Genomic DNA, 16,826 nt, shown 5'->3' on the forward strand with positions numbered 1-16,826 from the left:
ATTGAAGAGTGAGAAGGAGTTAGCTGTGCAAGAGCTGCAGAAAGAAGGTGTCAGGCAAAGACTTCAAAACGGACGGAGACGAGATGCATTTGTGTCTAGAACTTAGGGAACCAAGAAGGATATAACACAAAGCAAGGATGCACACTGCAAAGGCCAGTGTACCCCTGTCCTACAGACTGTGCTGAGCAAGTGTGTTGTGTATTACTATAACAAGAAACTATTAAAGAGTTGCAGCCAAGGGACTGATAGGATATTACTTGTCTTTTTTTTTTTTTTTTTTTTTTTTTTGGTAATGGCCTCTCTGTCTTCTGAGGGAAGTATGCATTGGAGGAGACAATCATGGAAGGCAGGTGACCAGTTAGAAAAGAGGCTTTTGCAAAAAGTCAGGCAAGAGAAGGTGTTGACTTAGTCTGGAGTTAGTATCTAAATGGAAAAAGGTAAATGGATTCAAGATAAATTTTGAAGATAGAAATGACAGGATTTGGTGTTGGATTAAATATAGGGGATAAGAGAGACGTATGCATCAAGAAAGACCCCAGTATTTCTACTTTGAATAATGGAGGGTAGTGTGGTAGTGCAATTTACCAAAAAAGGGAAGAAAAATGGAGAAATAAAGTGAGGTGAAAAATTGCAGGTTCAATTTTATACATGCTAAGATTGCATTTCCTGTGAGACATCCAGGCGATATGAAAAGAGGGCAATTTAATATCCAAATTAGAAGCTTAAAGAGGTTCAGAGATAAAATGGAAATAGATTAAGATTAAGTTCATGTAAATTCATTTCAACAAACTGCTATACTTTCCCACACCACTGTGATAGGCTCCAGGTATGAAGACTTCAATACAGGCTTCTTGATGTTAGGAATTCTGTGCTATGCTGTTATCCTAAGCAAACAGCATAGTACTTGGCACGTATTAGCCATATAGTAAATAGATCCTGAATGAACAAGTGTTAAAGAATTAAGGTAATAGTGGATAATTCCTTAATTTATATGATGAATTTTCCTTTTGTGGTCCTTTTATTCTCTTTTATGTGTAAAAGATGAACTAATATTGTAAAACTGATTTGATACTATCATAGTACTCTCCCTGAGAGACCTTTCTATTCAAGGGGTCAGCACATCACATGGTCTAAATTACATTCATTCCACAGCGTAGATCTGTTTTGTTTATAATGTATTAACTATATACAATTTCACAAACATTTACAATTTACTTAAAAATATTTTTTGTTAGAAACACTTTTTCCTGTTTTTGCTGTGCTTTTTATTGACTAAAACGTTACTTGTATTTTTTAATCTGTGAATCATAGAAATTATTAAATTCAAATTAACATGAATTGGAAAATCATGTGTTTAATTATATTTGCATTTCTCTTTTCGTGTAGGAATGACAGTTAGTGCTAATAAAGATGGCTTGGGGATGATTGTTCGAAGCATTATTCATGGAGGTGCCATTAGTCGAGATGGCCGGATTGCCATTGGAGACTGCATCTTGTCCATTAATGAAGAGTCTACCATCAGTGTAACCAATGCCCAGGCACGAGCTATGTTGAGAAGACATTCTCTCATTGGCCCTGACATAAAGTAAGTATCATTTGGAGCCCAGTTTAACTTGGGAAATTCAGGAATTTCAATTAATCAGAATTCTTTTTCAGTATTCACTTCTGTTTGAGATACGAACGTTATCACATTTTTTTAACATAAATCACTCAAGACATTGACCATTTTTGAGTAGTTCTCGATTATAAGTTTAGTTTCTTTGAGACTATAGCAATGTTAAAAATTTGGAAACATTGCTTTGTATTTTTAATTATACTTCTCCAGTGATTTCTACAACTACCATAGAAGTGAGGGATGCAATGATTCTCAAAGAGCAAGAGGGCCCACTTTTAGGATCTTGGCAAGATGTTTGGATTGGCTTCAATATAAGGAAGTGTACCCTACCTAATTGACCTGTGTGAATCCTAGAACTAAGACAGTTCTTTAAGGGCCAGGCATGCAAAAGACAACATAAAACAGTGTCCATCTGACCCAAAACTTACCCTTTCTTGAGCTACCTCATGACCTCAGGGGATAGACCAATATGTTGATATGGTCTGTTTGTAGGTCATGGAGGATATTTTGTCAGGAAATACTTAAAATTTCTGATAATCTCATAATGTACTAAAAGCACATCGTATATGTGGTTTGTTTAAGTCTCTAAACATTCCTTGAGCCAACAGAAAAATCAGCTCATTACTTTATTGTGACACTTCATCAGTGTGGCATTTTCTTCTAGCATTAATCATTGAATATTTGTTTTTCATGTATGAGGGATAACATCATAAAATAAGAGCTCAGGGAAAGATTGTTTACCTAAAATCGATGTAGTGATTACTAGTATGGGGGACTTTTTTGTATTAATGTTATTTTACTGACTACGTTCTCTATTACTAGTCCTTTTGCAAAGTATGTATTTCTAGGGCTTAGGTAACAAAAGCTGTACAGACTATTTTTCATTCTGTGGTCAATAAAAAGAAAAGTATATACCATTTGGAGCGGATTCCGCTGTCTTATATAAAAGAAGTATTATTTTTAGGCAAAATCTTCACTAATGGGCTTTCATATTTTTGTATGCTTTTTTGACTCTTATTTACAATTGAACAGATCATCTGATCATGTTACTGTTCCTTAATTGCCTTATAGTAATTGGAGTACAAGTAAACATCATTAAAAATGTCAGTCCTTTTATCATAAGAGAAGAGAAACTTCAAGTGTTCTCCTTACCACTTATGGCCAGTGTTCCATGACTAGATCATGTGGAGACTATGTATTTATTGCAGGGTTTTAGTTTACGTGGATTAGATGTAGTATAAAATGCAGATGGCCTAGTAACTGTTCATCTGATTTATTGTGCCATGATGTACATTTATGCTGTGTGTGCTGATACCAGTCTGCTGCCCACTTTTCAGCATTCTGATCACCAGAATTAGTACTTGGTACTAGCCCTACCGCTCAATTCTAATGTACTGCAGAACTTTAAGAGTGGTTAAAAAATAAGACCATTGTGACACCAGTTTGGCATAAGTCATGCATCTGGTCAACTCTAGAAAACTTTTGAAGTACATTTTCAGGCTCAAAGTCTTTTTTCCCCTTTTCTCATTTTTTTGTTGTGTATTTCCGTTTTCCCTCTCCCACTGATTCAGCAGAATTTACCCTGTCATGTGGGCAGAAGCTTTATTTTATTATGACTATGAAGGGTATCTAGAGAGCTAGCTTCATAAGTATGTGCTTTAGGATCTCAGGAGGCAAAATGTACTATAGAATCTTAAATTATTTTAAAAAGAAGAAAAATCATACAACCTTTCCTCCTCTGGAAATCAATCATCCATTCATTCAGTCAGTCAGTCTCTCTCTCATGTAGGTAAACACACATGCAGACATTCAAAACACACTGATTTCTTCTCACATGCCTTAAAGATGCTCTCATTCAAATGGTTGTAGCTTAACTCATTGAGTAATGGTAAAAATAAACTAAAATCATCCTTACATAATGCTTTTTCAGGAAAAAAAAAAATATGTTAGATTTTAAAACACAAAGAGCCATTTAGGTTGACCAGGGCTGAGCAGCATGTTCTGTGCATTTTGCATGAAGTGTTTTTGGCCCTTACCACTGATTTTGTGAAGCAAAAGATTTAGAATTACCTTGAAAGCTATGTGAATAATCTTCCCAAAAGGAACATTTAGTCCTTCCATTACTCTGAATAGAACCATAACACTGCCTCGGGCCCATTAAGCTTTGTGCTCATTACCTGGATCTAGGCTCCATCCACATCTCTTTCTCATTATTTTTCTTTATGAACCTAGCTTAATCTGGGTAGTGGTGGAGGGGTGTATTGTAGGAACTTTAAAAAAAGAGACTGTGGTTCAGTTACATAACTGATTGGTTTTAGGGAAAGCATTGCTTATTGAGACAATGCACTGGATTTCTTTTTTGCCATTTACGATAGATAGCTAGGAACTTTTGTGTGTGTGTGTTCATGCATGCATGGGTAGATAATTTGAGTTTCAAGAGTTCAAGAACAGCCAGTTTAAGATCCAGGTTTCATTATTTTCTATGGAAAACCAGATGCGAAGCCTCACCAGAATACATTCTGTTTCACTTCTCCCTCCACCTTGCCAGGAGCTCTTATATTTCTGTAATAATAGCCAGGGTTTTGTGCTTAGCAGCAGCTGCTTATAACATCTGCCAGATAATTACTGAGCTGAATCAGAATTCACCTGCCTTAACCTAAAGTGTGGGATGAATTCCTGATCAAGGAATAAAAGATTGATTGCAGTTACATTTTTTCATGCTTGTTAATAATCACTGCTATAGACACTAGTAAAGAGCAGATGCTTTTCTGGGGGAGGTGTAGATGGGAGGGAGGTGGAAAGGGGGAAAAAAAACAACCAGGAGCACCCACTTTTAACTACATATGTATGCATCTCACATTCAGCACAAGACACTGACATTTGTTAACACCATTGTAAAAAGATGCCGCGGCGTATGCTTCACATTCTAGATTTTCTGCAGCACCTGCTGACGATCGAGCCCCCTTTTATGTGTGAGTATCAGTGATTCAAAAGCTCATTATGGCTGTGTGTTACAACTTGTCTGTGAAAACAATTTTGTGCTTTTGTAATGTCCCAATGCAAGGATAGATCCAGATATAGATTTCGTATATACATTTTAGATTGCTTTCTTTGTTTAAATAAGAACATAAAATCCAACAGAGCTATGAGATTGTTACGTTTTCACATTGTACTGATGATTGTGAACTCATTTGAAAATCATATTTTCCAATTATGAAGCTTTCAAGCTCCTTTGTAAGGGAACGATCCTGTCTGCACGTGCAGGAATAGTCTCTGCATTAATAGCCATATCACATTTCAGCATCTCTAATGGTATTCTTTTTTCTTCTAGTCCATGTGTAACCAAAAGTTAGTCCATGTGTATCCAAAAGTTAGTCTGAATTTTTAATTCAACTCTCAAATAAGCATTTTCAGTGTGTTTTTGCAGCTCGTAATTTAGCTTTGGCATTTTTGCTGGCGATTTGGAGGTTTTGTATGATCCTGTGACCAGGCTTGTGCTAGCATGGCTCTGCATGTTCTGTTGCATTGTGGGATGCTTGTTCTGGTGGCCTCACTCTCTGTGGTGGCTAAATTGTTAGGAAAACTACCGTCTCTACCTTTTTCACTGCTACGCAAAGTATCAGAAAAATATTTGTAAATACCTCCACTCCTCATCTTTCGGTAAAATAAAAAACAACTTTGAACAAATATAAAGAAAAACTCATTTTTAACATTGTTTGGGATGGAAACCATCTTTACCTTCTTTCTCAAACCAATAAAAAAATTAAAGACTTCGTACTGATTGCTATTATTTTTGCTATTCTATCCTGCCTTTCTTCCCTGACCTTTTCCTGGCTTTTTAAACTTAACGTTTTATTTATATGAGTTTTACTGAATCTTCAGGAATAATACCAGTTTTCTTGAATGGGCTTTTCACATTTTAGGTTTTGTGTTTATCTTTATTTTATTTTTTCATTGTTTAAAATATAATCAGTCTTCTTTCCTGACATAATGTATTGTTTGAAGGGGTAAAAGCAAATTTCCTATTCAATATATTTTTGTAGCACCTTAGAGAAGTTGTCTTTATAGATGAATAAATTAAATAGGGCCAGAATTAGAATGCAACTTTTTCAGCTAGCCCAGTCTTAAATCCATTGATCTGTACTTTGATTCATTTTTTGACCTTTGAGGTAAAAGTATCACGAAGAGATTCCCAGAGGCTCCGCGTATTCTGCCCGAGTGATCAGTATGGCCAGGAGAGCTGATGACCTGTGAGAGCACTCACTTCTATTTGAATTGTGCTTCTCAGCTTACAATAGCTTCACAAAAGTGACATCCTTTTTTGTGGTAGAGGGCATGGAGGTTCAGCAGTGGTGATTTACCCCATGACACTCCGTGTGGTAGCGGAACTGTGTCTTCTGACTCCAAACCTAAGTGACCTCACACTTTGAAGTGAAAGAGTGAATGCTTTCTATAGAATAACCAATATATTTGAAATTATGTGTACTCCTCCTTCAGTAAATTATGACATTGGTATAATGTTTTATTTTATTACAACATAAAAGACAATCTATTTATCTTTGCCCTCCAGTGCTGAGGTTTTCTATACTTATTATTTTAACAGATAAATTATGGACAGATGATTTAATAATCTTTGTGATTTCTAGTTTTTAGTTGCACAAACATGCCGTATTGAGTTCAGATACAGTATTTCTCTCATGTTACTATTCATTAATTTGAAGATCTTGAAACAGCTTACTTTAAAATGTATGTCCACCACGTCAGAAGCAGGACAGCAATAAACTTGAATTTTCATATATCAGTTTCTAAACATTACAGCAGGAGTCAGCATCTGGCACAGTGTCTTCCACATAATAGGCATTCAGTCAGTACTTGTTGAATTAGTAAATGGCCATTCACGTGTAAATAGTAGTCTTTTCTTTGAGACCAAAGTGAATTTTAAAAAATTGCTACAAATTAATAAGAGTCTTTCCATAAACTCAAATGGTTTAATCTCATACTTCAGACTTGAGAGTTCATAACTTAATAGAGCTAACATAATTATTGATAATGCTTGTTAACCTCTAGAATTATGTATTATAGAAAGATGGAAAGTAATTTGTGATATTCAGCATTTTAATAGAGTATACCTAATTTGTTTCTGCTAGAGGTCTCAGAAATCTTTGGGCAAAATTAATGTTATTACTGACAATCATTATTCTAGGGATTTATAGATCTTCCTAATTAAAAAAAAATTGTTGTTAGCCTTTTCATTTGACAATATAAATAATTGTTTTCCTTCTCTCCGTGATGATTGGTAAACACATAGTTAATCAGCAGCATTTAAAAACTTAGTTTATGTTGTTATTCTTCCCTATAGAGTACTTTATCCTATTGAAGTTTGGATTCTCTGCTGAGTATACTGATTAAATGAGTTGTATGAAAAAGTAAGGAGAAAGGGACAATATGATTTGTTTCCTTTATTTTAGAAGCTTTTCCTAACAGGCAAAATATTATTTCCCTTCACTTCCATGGATTCTGGTTTGTTCCAGAATTACTTATGTGCCTGCAGAACATTTGGAAGAGTTCAAAATAAGCTTGGGACAGCAATCTGGAAGAGTAATGGCATTGGATATTTTTTCTTCATGCACTGGCAGGTAAGTGAAACATTAAATCTAATACAATGAATGGTACAGCAAGTTGTAGCGAATTTGGAATTCAGAATCAGGGAGGACTAGAGCAAAGAAAAGGTCTGAATCCTTTTCCTCTTTCAAGATTTTAAAAAATATTCGTCCCTTTCCCTCAATTATATAAGTAATTATTATATAGTATGGAAAATTTGAGAGATATATAAATATTCAAATTAATAATATTTAATTCTACCACACATGTAGCATTTTTAACATGTTGAGTTTTGATAATTTGCCCCAAATGAGTATTATTTCATTAATTTCTTAGAACCTAAGAAATTGTATGTTTTTTTACTCTTTAATATTAGCAAACTTCTTCAGAAGTGTTATTTATTCTTTTATTAACATGCATACAAATCCAGATTTTTTTTTTTTTTTTTGAGGCACAGCCTCATTCTGTTGCTCAGGCTAGAGTACAGTGGTGCTATTACAGTTAACTGCAGCCTCTACCTGCTTGATTCATGTGATCCTCCCACCTCAGCCTCCCTGGTAGCTGGGATTATAGGCGTGTGCGACCACATCAGGCTAATTCTGTATTTTTTTGTAGAGATGGGGTTTTGCCATGTTGCTCAGGCTGGTCTCAAACTTCGGAGCTTAAGCAGTCTGCTCACCTCGTTCTGCCAAAGTGCTGGGATTCACAGGCATGCACCTCCATGCTAGACCAGAAACATTTTTTATTTGTAATTTTCTTGCTCTTTTGGAGAATGTTGAGCTGAACCTGTTAGCATATATGCATGTTAGGAAACAGTGTTTGGCTTTTTAAAGGCACTTGATATACAAAGTATTAAGAGCCTTTAAATAATAAAGGGAACATTTTCTTTTTTCTTAGGAAAGGCAGGAACTGGGTTTTGATGCTGCTGCTGACTGAGTCAAGATCAGGGAGAGAAATAATGTCAAACTGCTTTTCCATGAAGAATGTACCATTTTACACTCTCAATTGTGGGCCTGTGTTTTTCCGTTGTGCTGGCAACTGACTACCAAATTTCTTGTAAGCATGTGGTAGAGCAGAAATGGCCTTGCAAGCACTCTGAGGTCTTCTCAGAAGAGAGATCTACCATTCTTTTTTTTTTTTTTTTTTGAGATGGAGTTCACTCTTGTTGCCTAGGCAGTGCAGTGCAATGGCACGATTTTGGCTCACTGAGACCTCTGCCTCCTGGGTTCAAGGGATTCTCCTGCCTCGGCCTCCTGAGTAGCTGGGATTACAGGTGCCAGCCACCACGACCAGCTAATTTTTTGTATTTTTAGTAGAGATGAGGTTTCACCATGTTGGCTAGGCTGGTCTTGAACTCCTGACCTCAGGTGATCCACCGGTCTCGGCCTCCCAAAATGCTGGAATTATAAGCGTGAGCCACCATGCCTGGCCGAGTTCTACCATTCTTTAGAGGATGTCAGAACATCCCAGAACACCACGGTCTCCAGTGACCTTGCATTCATTGTGATCTTGCTTCACTGATTCCTCTGCACATTACAGATGACTACAGAACACAGAGAGTGTCAGGGAAGGGGAAGTTATGTTATTTGTTTAATAAAGGGAAGGAATGACATGGTCCTTGGGGCCTCATGAATATTATGGGAAAAGGAGTATCATTGTGTCTTATTATCTGTTGGGGATTGGTTTCAGGACTCCCCATGGATACCAAAATCCACGGATGCTCAATCCCGTATATAAAATGGTGTAGTATTCACACATAACCTATGCACATTCTCCCATATACTTTAAATCATCTCTAGATTCCTTTTAATACCTAATACAATGTAAAAGCTATGTAAGTAGTTGTTATATATATATATTTTTAAATGACAAGAAAAAAAAGTCTGCACATGTTTGGTGCAGATGCAACCATCTATTTTTTTCCCAAATAGTTTTGGTCTGCTGTTGGTTTAATCCATGGATGTTGGACCCAAGGATACAAGGGATAGGGGAGACACCTATATTTACTTTACACTTACAAAGCTCAGCCACTCTCCAGGATTTCCATTGTAGGGTTAATGGCATGTGTTGGTTATAGTTTCCTGGTGCTTCCTGTCAAACTGGTAAAATCAATTCTTTCAATGTCCCTCTGAAATATTGTATCAAATGACTTACTTAAAGAATACACCAGGTAACATCTGAGTCTTGTTAAGTTCTAGGGCCTTAAAATACTCCAAAGTTATTAGAAAGCCACTTTGAGCACTGTGCTTCTTCCAAGCACAGACAAGAGAATGGCCTGGATTGTCCTGTGCTGTGACTAGCTGCTTCACTGGAGAGAAAGTATATTTTCTGTGGATATCAGAATGCTTAAAATAGAACAAACGGATATGCATTTTTGGTGGAACAATCTGCAGCAGAGAAAGGTTAAGTAACTTTCCTACAGCTAATAAACGCCAGAGCCAAGTGTAGAATGTAAGCATACTCCATGTTCTTACCATTGGATGCAAGGAAGGAATTGCACAAGTCTACGAAGCCTGTGCTATATAAAAATATGTGGCAGCATAGCATGGAAGTTAAGAACTCAGGTTTTATGGTAAGATGGCCTCAATCCAAATCTCACCTATGCCGTCTGCCAGTGTCTTTCTTATCATGTGTCTTTCTCACCATGTGACTTTCTGCCAGTTACTTTACCTGGTACATATGTGCAGATATAAAGAGATCTACTTATTATAGTTGATAACAATTTTGTTGGTATTCAGTGGTTTAACACAGTGGAAAAGCAGTTGATTGACTGCTTTCTTGGCTGAGTGCCTGCAGGAAGACATGACACTTGAATCCCTGAAACCACACACTAAGATGAGTAAACAATAATCAGCACATATAAAGGAGCATATGTGGGGTTTGTGAAAGGATTCAAGATTATAGAATCATCTGAAGAGACTGGGGTCTTTGTATTGGATTATTCAGGATATTTATCTTCTTGTACCTAAAAAGGAAGAAGCAAGCTGCAATGTGGCTACAGTGTTTCTGAATAGCTCCCACTGCTTAGGCTTTAGGGCTAAGGACCTCCCCCCATCCCCTGGCTGTCACTGAATATTTTAAGGACTGTTTCTAAGTTCTAATTCTTGTCTGTCTTCTAACTCTGCTTTCTTCATCATATTCTCTCCTGTTGTATTTCCAGGTTAGGGCTAGTTTTTACCTCTGTGCCTTGCTTCCTCTGGACAAAGATTTCACTTTTACTATTTCTCTGTCAACTCTTTGACATCGTTTTTAGGATCTCCCTCTTGGAGCTCTTCCCACTAGTCCTACCCTAGTGTCAGACTTAGACTCTAGGAACCTTACCCTCATTCAGAGCTTTATTCTTTAATTGCACAGGAGGGAAATTCAAACACAAAATCAGTGGGTAGGACCTATAGCAAATAGATTTTATTCTAATAGCTTCAAAACGAAAACTTAACATTCAGGTTCAAGAAAGAATGAGATGTTCTTGGAGAGCCTGGACATTTGCTTGCCAGAAATGTTGCAAAGCGCATTCAAGCTCAGATGGATGACTGGATTAGATGACTTCTGATCTTGAATTCAAAATATTATGTCAGTTGCAAGAGTTCAGTATTCCTGTCAGGGGAGAATGGCTGTAATTTTACATGCTTTCTTTTGATTCTTCAATTTCTGTAAATATCAACTGAAAACATTTGTTGAATCAGAATTTTTATAGCCTTCTCTGCTTTAAGAGGAATATGTGGACATGTTTCTTTAGAAATCCAGTTTTTACCAACAGCCAAGGCATAGACCGTAATCAGTTTAACCATTCTCTATTGTCCTCTCAGCGTCATTTATTGATACAAAGTATTCCTTTGGACTAACAAAATATTTCTTGATGTTGTTATTATTATACAGTTTTCTTTACAGTCAATCAGTAGACTGGACACATTTTGTTACATGCCTGGCATTTGGCAAAAATCTAAATTGCTACAGAAACGGAAGGTGACCTTGAACACAGACGCATTATAAACTGCTTCCCTTAAGAAGTATTCTGTGCCAGGTTCCTCTGGATGGGGTGAAGCTGGACCAAAGCCTTTCACTTAATTTTTCAAAAATGGAAAGAAAATCATTGGTCCATCCTTAGGAAGCAGAGATACTAAACTCTTGGCAAACTTGATTAGAAATTCATTCAGGACAGGGTTCAGGGCTGTGCATACATGCTTAAAAGCTACATGGTGTTTCTAGCTTCTTGCACATTATAGGAATTTAAGACATGCTTGTTCAATGGGTTTTCTTTACAAACCTGGTATTTATCCCATTTTCCGCATTCCTTTCCTTTATGCTCCCATGTCTCATCAGGGGAAAAACAGACTAGATAAGAGTCTTAGTGTTCAGCTCTACGCTATGGTAGGTTGATTCTAAAGCAAGGTTTTAATTTTGTTTGGTTAGGTTTTTCTTCCCCTGATGTAAAAATATTTTATACTTATGGCCATGTATGGTGAAAATATAAAACAGTCCTGCATTTTTAGCTAAATCAATAGTAGAGTACATATAATCTTGCATGTTTTTACTAGGATTTTGGGGTACTCATTGTGTAATTCTTTAACCAGAGACATTCCAGAATTACCAGAGCGAGAAGAGGGAGAGGGTGAAGAAAGCGAACTTCAAAACACAGCATATAGCAATTGGAATCAGCCCAGGCGGTAAGGACTATTTCTGTCTTCTGTCCACTCAATGGATATATAGTGTTTAAAGATAAGCAGGTGTGGTTTCAAATACTGGATTACAACTTGCTTCTTGTCATATCGGGTGAGTTGTTTAATATTTTTAACCCATCATTTTTTCATATATACAGTGAAGAGAATAATGTGTATCACACAGGGTTAAAACTAACATATATAGAGATATCTGGCACATATTAGGGACTAAATTAAAGAAAATTATGCATAGATAGTTGCAATGGATAATACATTCTGTAGAGTTTTATCTTAGGTATACCAAAAAGTATTCATTTAAATTTTACCTAGCATTTGTAGAAACTAGATAGGCAAACATTTATATTCAAAATGTGTGTGTATGTGTGTGTAAAAGTACCCTTGTAGCCTTGTTACCACAGGCCGAGTTTATCCTAAGTCGTAATCTGTCTAGCACCAGTTTCATGTATAATAGATAAGATGACATCCTCAAATATACTTAGATGTATCACGTGCATCACTAAAGCATACTGATGTGTTTATGCTGAGTAAAATCAACTTTAGTTTAATAGGAATTTACTGAGTCCTGATTATGGACCTAGACTTAAAGCCAATGATTTTGTGAATAACAAGGAAGTAAGTAGAAGATGCAAATCCTGCCTCAAGGAACCTCTAATGTATTTGGCTGGGCAAGATGTAGAGACACATGAAACAATTTAAGAACACAAGATATTTCACATTAAGAGTAAAACATAGGTAATCAGTGGACATCCATCCCAAACAGACCGAAAGGTCACCATCACAATGGTGCTTTGTGTTCAGTAAACATTAATATTTGTTACATAGTGAATAAATAAAATGCTCAAGAGAAGAATTTGTAATATTCATAAATGCCAGTGCAATTTAATGATGTCCCCTGCCCACCAGTGATAACCTGCAGCCACCACATTTAAATAATTTTTAAAATATAAAAAACATTATTTTATGTTGCTTTCAAAGAAGCAGCATGTATTTCCAGCCATCTAAAATGAATTTCTTATTTGAATTTCTTCAAAAGTCACTTAACTCACTTAAAAAATCCCAAGCTCTCTATAGTGCTGCCTACATTGAGAACAGGGTATAAGTGCTAGATCTGTGGCAGAAAATATATTCTGAGATGTTAAGTGTCTTATTTATTTGTGGATAGAGGTAGAAATAAGTTAAATGAAACTGTTTTGTAGCAGGTAGTCATAGTGATAAACTTGAATTATTTAGGAGGACAGTAATCACAGGAAAAAAAGATGGGTTGGTCAGTTTTAGTAACAATATTATGAGAGGAAAAGTAGATTTTAGAAGGTGATATAGTTTGGCTCTGTGTCCCCACCCAAATCTCATCTTGTAGCTCTCATAATTCCCACATGTTGTGGAAGGGGCCCTGTGGGAGATGATTGAATATGGGGGCAGGTCTTTCCCATGCTGTTCTCCTGATAGTAAATGGGCCTCAGGAGACCTGATGGTTTTAAAAACAGGAGTTGCCCTGCACAAGCTCTTTTATTTGCCTGCTGCCATCCACATAAGATGTGACTTGCTCTTCCTTGCCTCTGTCATGATGGTGAGGCTTCCCCAGCCATGTGGAACTGTAAGTCCAATAAACCTCCTTTTGTGAATTGCCCAGTCTCAGGTATTTCTTTATCAGCAGCCTGAAAGAGGATTAATACAGAAGGCAGTATGCAAAATGGTTGGTGTCAGTGAGAGCCATGTTAGAATTTTGGCTCTGATACTTTCTAAGACAAGTTTCTTAATCTCTGCTAGGTCTCTGCTACTTTATCTGTAAAATGAGGTTAATAATAGAATCTTTTGAATTTGGGGGAAAATTCAGTGTCATCTAAAATCCTTAGCAGAGTGCCTGGCACATAGTGAGTCAGTGGTTGGCTTTGTCTATATTGATAAAATATTTGTCACTGATACCTAAGCGTAGAGAAAGCCTTTGACACAGAAATCATGAAATTTTCTTATGAGAAAGAAGAACATAACTTCTGGACTGGAAAATTTTTATGCTTTTGACCTTCATGCAATCCTAAGATAGCTCTAAAGGTGCTAACAACCTTACGTGAAGAATACCTCCAAAGATTCCGTAAATCCTTCTAAGAAGGTACTCTGTACTCACTAGTGTAGTGGTTCCCCTAGATGCACTAAGCTACTTCTAGGGGAAGTTCGTAGAACATGAGAAGAAAGCTTAATGGAGTAGCCAGAGCTTTTAATAAATTAGGAGTTAGTGTTGTGAACATGGTTCATAGCGTTGGAAACATGATGGGACAGTCATTCATGAAATCAACAACAATGTACTTTGTATGAAAATAGAGACTTTTTTTAGCAAAATATAAATTTTAAGATTATAAAATAGGTTGTATTTTATTTTGCTTGTGATTTTCATTTTACACAATTGATATTATACTACTACATGTATTATTTTCCATTTTGCTTAATTTTTCTCTCAATTCTTGACGTTTTGTAAATCTATCAAGCTTGATACTTAAAGATCTAATTCATTCAATTTAGTTGTTGTGTTACATTTCAATATATGAATATACCATAGTTTATTCATTGTCAGATTCATATTAGATAGTTAATAGTTATTTGCTATTATAATAATTCCGTTCAGTAAATATATTTATTTCCTTATACTTACACATGGGAATTTATCTAGGGAATATATCCGGAAGTGGAATTGGAATTGCTAGCCTGTAAGTTTATATGCATTTTTTACTTTCAGTTGTCAAATTGCTTTTTAAGGTTGCTATGCCAATTATTATTATTATTATTATTTTGAGACAAAGTCTCGCTTTGTTGCCAGGCTGGAGTGCAGTGGCACGATCCTGGCTCACTGCAACCTCTGCCTCCTGGGTTAAAGCGAATTCTCCTGCCTCAGCCTCCTAAGTAGGTGAGACTACAGGCGTGCACCACCATGCCCAGCTAATTTTTGTATTTTTAGTAGAGATGGGGTTTCACCGTGTTGGCCAGGATGGTCTCGATTTCTTGACCTCGTGATCCACCCACCTCGGCCTCCCAAAGTGCTGGGATTACAGGTGTTGAGCCACTGCACCTGGCTGCTATACCAATTTTTATTTCTATTTCCAAAATATAGTGTTCCCTTTTCCCCACATTCTTGTTACCACATCATATGATCATTTTTTAAAAAGTTTTTTTGTCAATCTAATGGGTGGAAAATGGTACCCTTTCTTAATAAACAAGGTGTGGTAGGTATAACAGGATTGATCAGGTATGGTGAACATTTGCTCATTTGTTATGTGGATTGAGTTTCAGTTTCATATCTTGCTTTCATTACTGCAGTAATCATCACCTTCATCACCACCACAACCACCACCATCATAACTAGTAATAAAAGATTTATTGATTGCTTATTATGTGCCAAAGCTTTTGTTTTGGACTCTACATGTATTAATTAATCCTCACTGAAACTCTGTGTAGAGACTCTTGTTGGCTATTTCACAGCTGAGGAAAGTAAGACAGACACTAAGTAAATGCCCTGTGTCACATCATCATTAAGTAGCAAAAGAGCAGGACTAGAGCCCAGAGACTCAGTTCACAGCTCAGGCAATCTGGCCTCAGAGCTGTGTTTTACCTGTGTCTTCCTGAATTTCATTCTTTTTAAACCTATGTATAAAACTCAAATAGGCTGCCTTTTTTTTCCCTACATAACGATCTCTGAAGTGAACATTTTCTGTAGTTGTTTCTTTTCTAGGCCTCCTTTTCCTTTCACTGTGTTTCTATTCTCTGTTCAGTGAATAAATGTCTGGTTTCTCACTACTGTGTCATTTTGGCAGTTCTGTCTTTGATTATCTTCTTCATTGTTTTAAGGATTTACAACCTTTACTTACAGGGAGGGTATTTTGCTATCTGTGCCAAACCCTATGAGAGCAAAGGTGCTATTATCCAAAGGTTACTTAACCTCTCTGCGTCTCTTCTTTTCTTTGTAAAATGGGGCCAGTAAGAATGTCTACCTTGGCCGAGCACGGTGGCTCAAGCCTGTAATCCCAGCACTTTGGGAGGCCGAGGCGGGCAGATCACGAGGTCAGGAGATTGAGACCATCCTGGCTAACACAGTGAAACCCCGTCTCTACTAAAAATACAAAAAATTAGCCGGGCGTGTTGGCGGGTGCCTGTAGTCCCAGCTACTCAGGAGGCTGAGGCAGGAGAATGGCGTGAACCCGGGAGGCAGAGCTTGCAGTGAGCCAAGATCGCGCCACTGCACTCCAGCCTGGGGGACAGAGCAAGACTCCGTCTCAAAAAAAAAAAAAAAAAAAAAGAATGTCTACCTTATAGGTATGATGTGAAAATTAAATGCAAGTATATGTAACTTACTCAGAGAATAATACTGAGGACATGGTAAAACCCTTAATAAACATTTGCTGTTACTTATGTTTTTTTGTATTACTCAAGGAGTCATAAGAATCACTTTCTAATTTGCACCAAACATAAAGAGCCCTTGGAGACATTTTCTTTCCTTCTTTCTTTTTTATTTTTAAGAAAAGAGTTACGGAGTCCTACCTATGTATTCTGTATTGTTAAATATGTACACTTGTGGCTGAACTTACTATATGTAAAATGTACTATATGTGCAATGGCTAAACTTACTAACTCATTTGCCACTTTGCCTTAGGAACTGCTTTAAGAAAACAGGGAAGGGACAGTTGTGGTGGCTCATGCCTGTAATCTCAGCAGTTAGGGAGGCTGAGATGGGCGGATTACTTGAGCTTAGGAGTTCCTGAGCCCAGGACATTGAGGTTGGAAGTCAAGGCTGCAGTGTACTATGATCATGCCACTGCGCTCCAGACTGGGCTGCAGAATGAGACCCTGTCTCAAAACAAAAACAAAAACAGGGAAGGATGGTGGATGTTGGTTCTTTTCTGTCACAGAATTTCTGGAGTAAGAGAAAACAATGAATAGGATTTTAA

At 36.9% G+C, this 16,826-nt stretch overlaps 1 protein-coding gene across 8 annotated transcripts in view; it reads left to right on the forward strand.

The window, feature by feature from the left end:
• The window catches only part of MPDZ (multiple PDZ domain crumbs cell polarity complex component), a 158,119-nt gene that overhangs the window by 89,882 nt on the left and 51,411 nt on the right, over positions 1–16,826 (forward strand). For all 8 annotated transcript variants that reach the window (XR_009211026.1, XM_058431233.1, XM_032137900.2 and 5 more), the window contains 3 exons: positions 1,387–1,585; positions 7,147–7,251; positions 11,788–11,880. Coding sequence is in view for 7 of the 8 variants with exons in the window: in XM_058431233.1 (XP_058287216.1) it covers positions 1,387–1,585; positions 7,147–7,251; positions 11,788–11,880 (397 nt within the window). In the remaining variant the exon portion in view is untranslated. The remainder of the gene's footprint in view (positions 1–1,386; positions 1,586–7,146; positions 7,252–11,787; positions 11,881–16,826) is intronic.

The sequence above is a fragment of the Hylobates moloch genome, unplaced genomic scaffold (assembly GCF_009828535.3).
Source record: "Hylobates moloch isolate HMO894 unplaced genomic scaffold, HMol_V3 SCAFFOLD_19, whole genome shotgun sequence".
Classification (NCBI taxonomy): Eukaryota; Metazoa; Chordata; class Mammalia; order Primates; family Hylobatidae; genus Hylobates; species Hylobates moloch.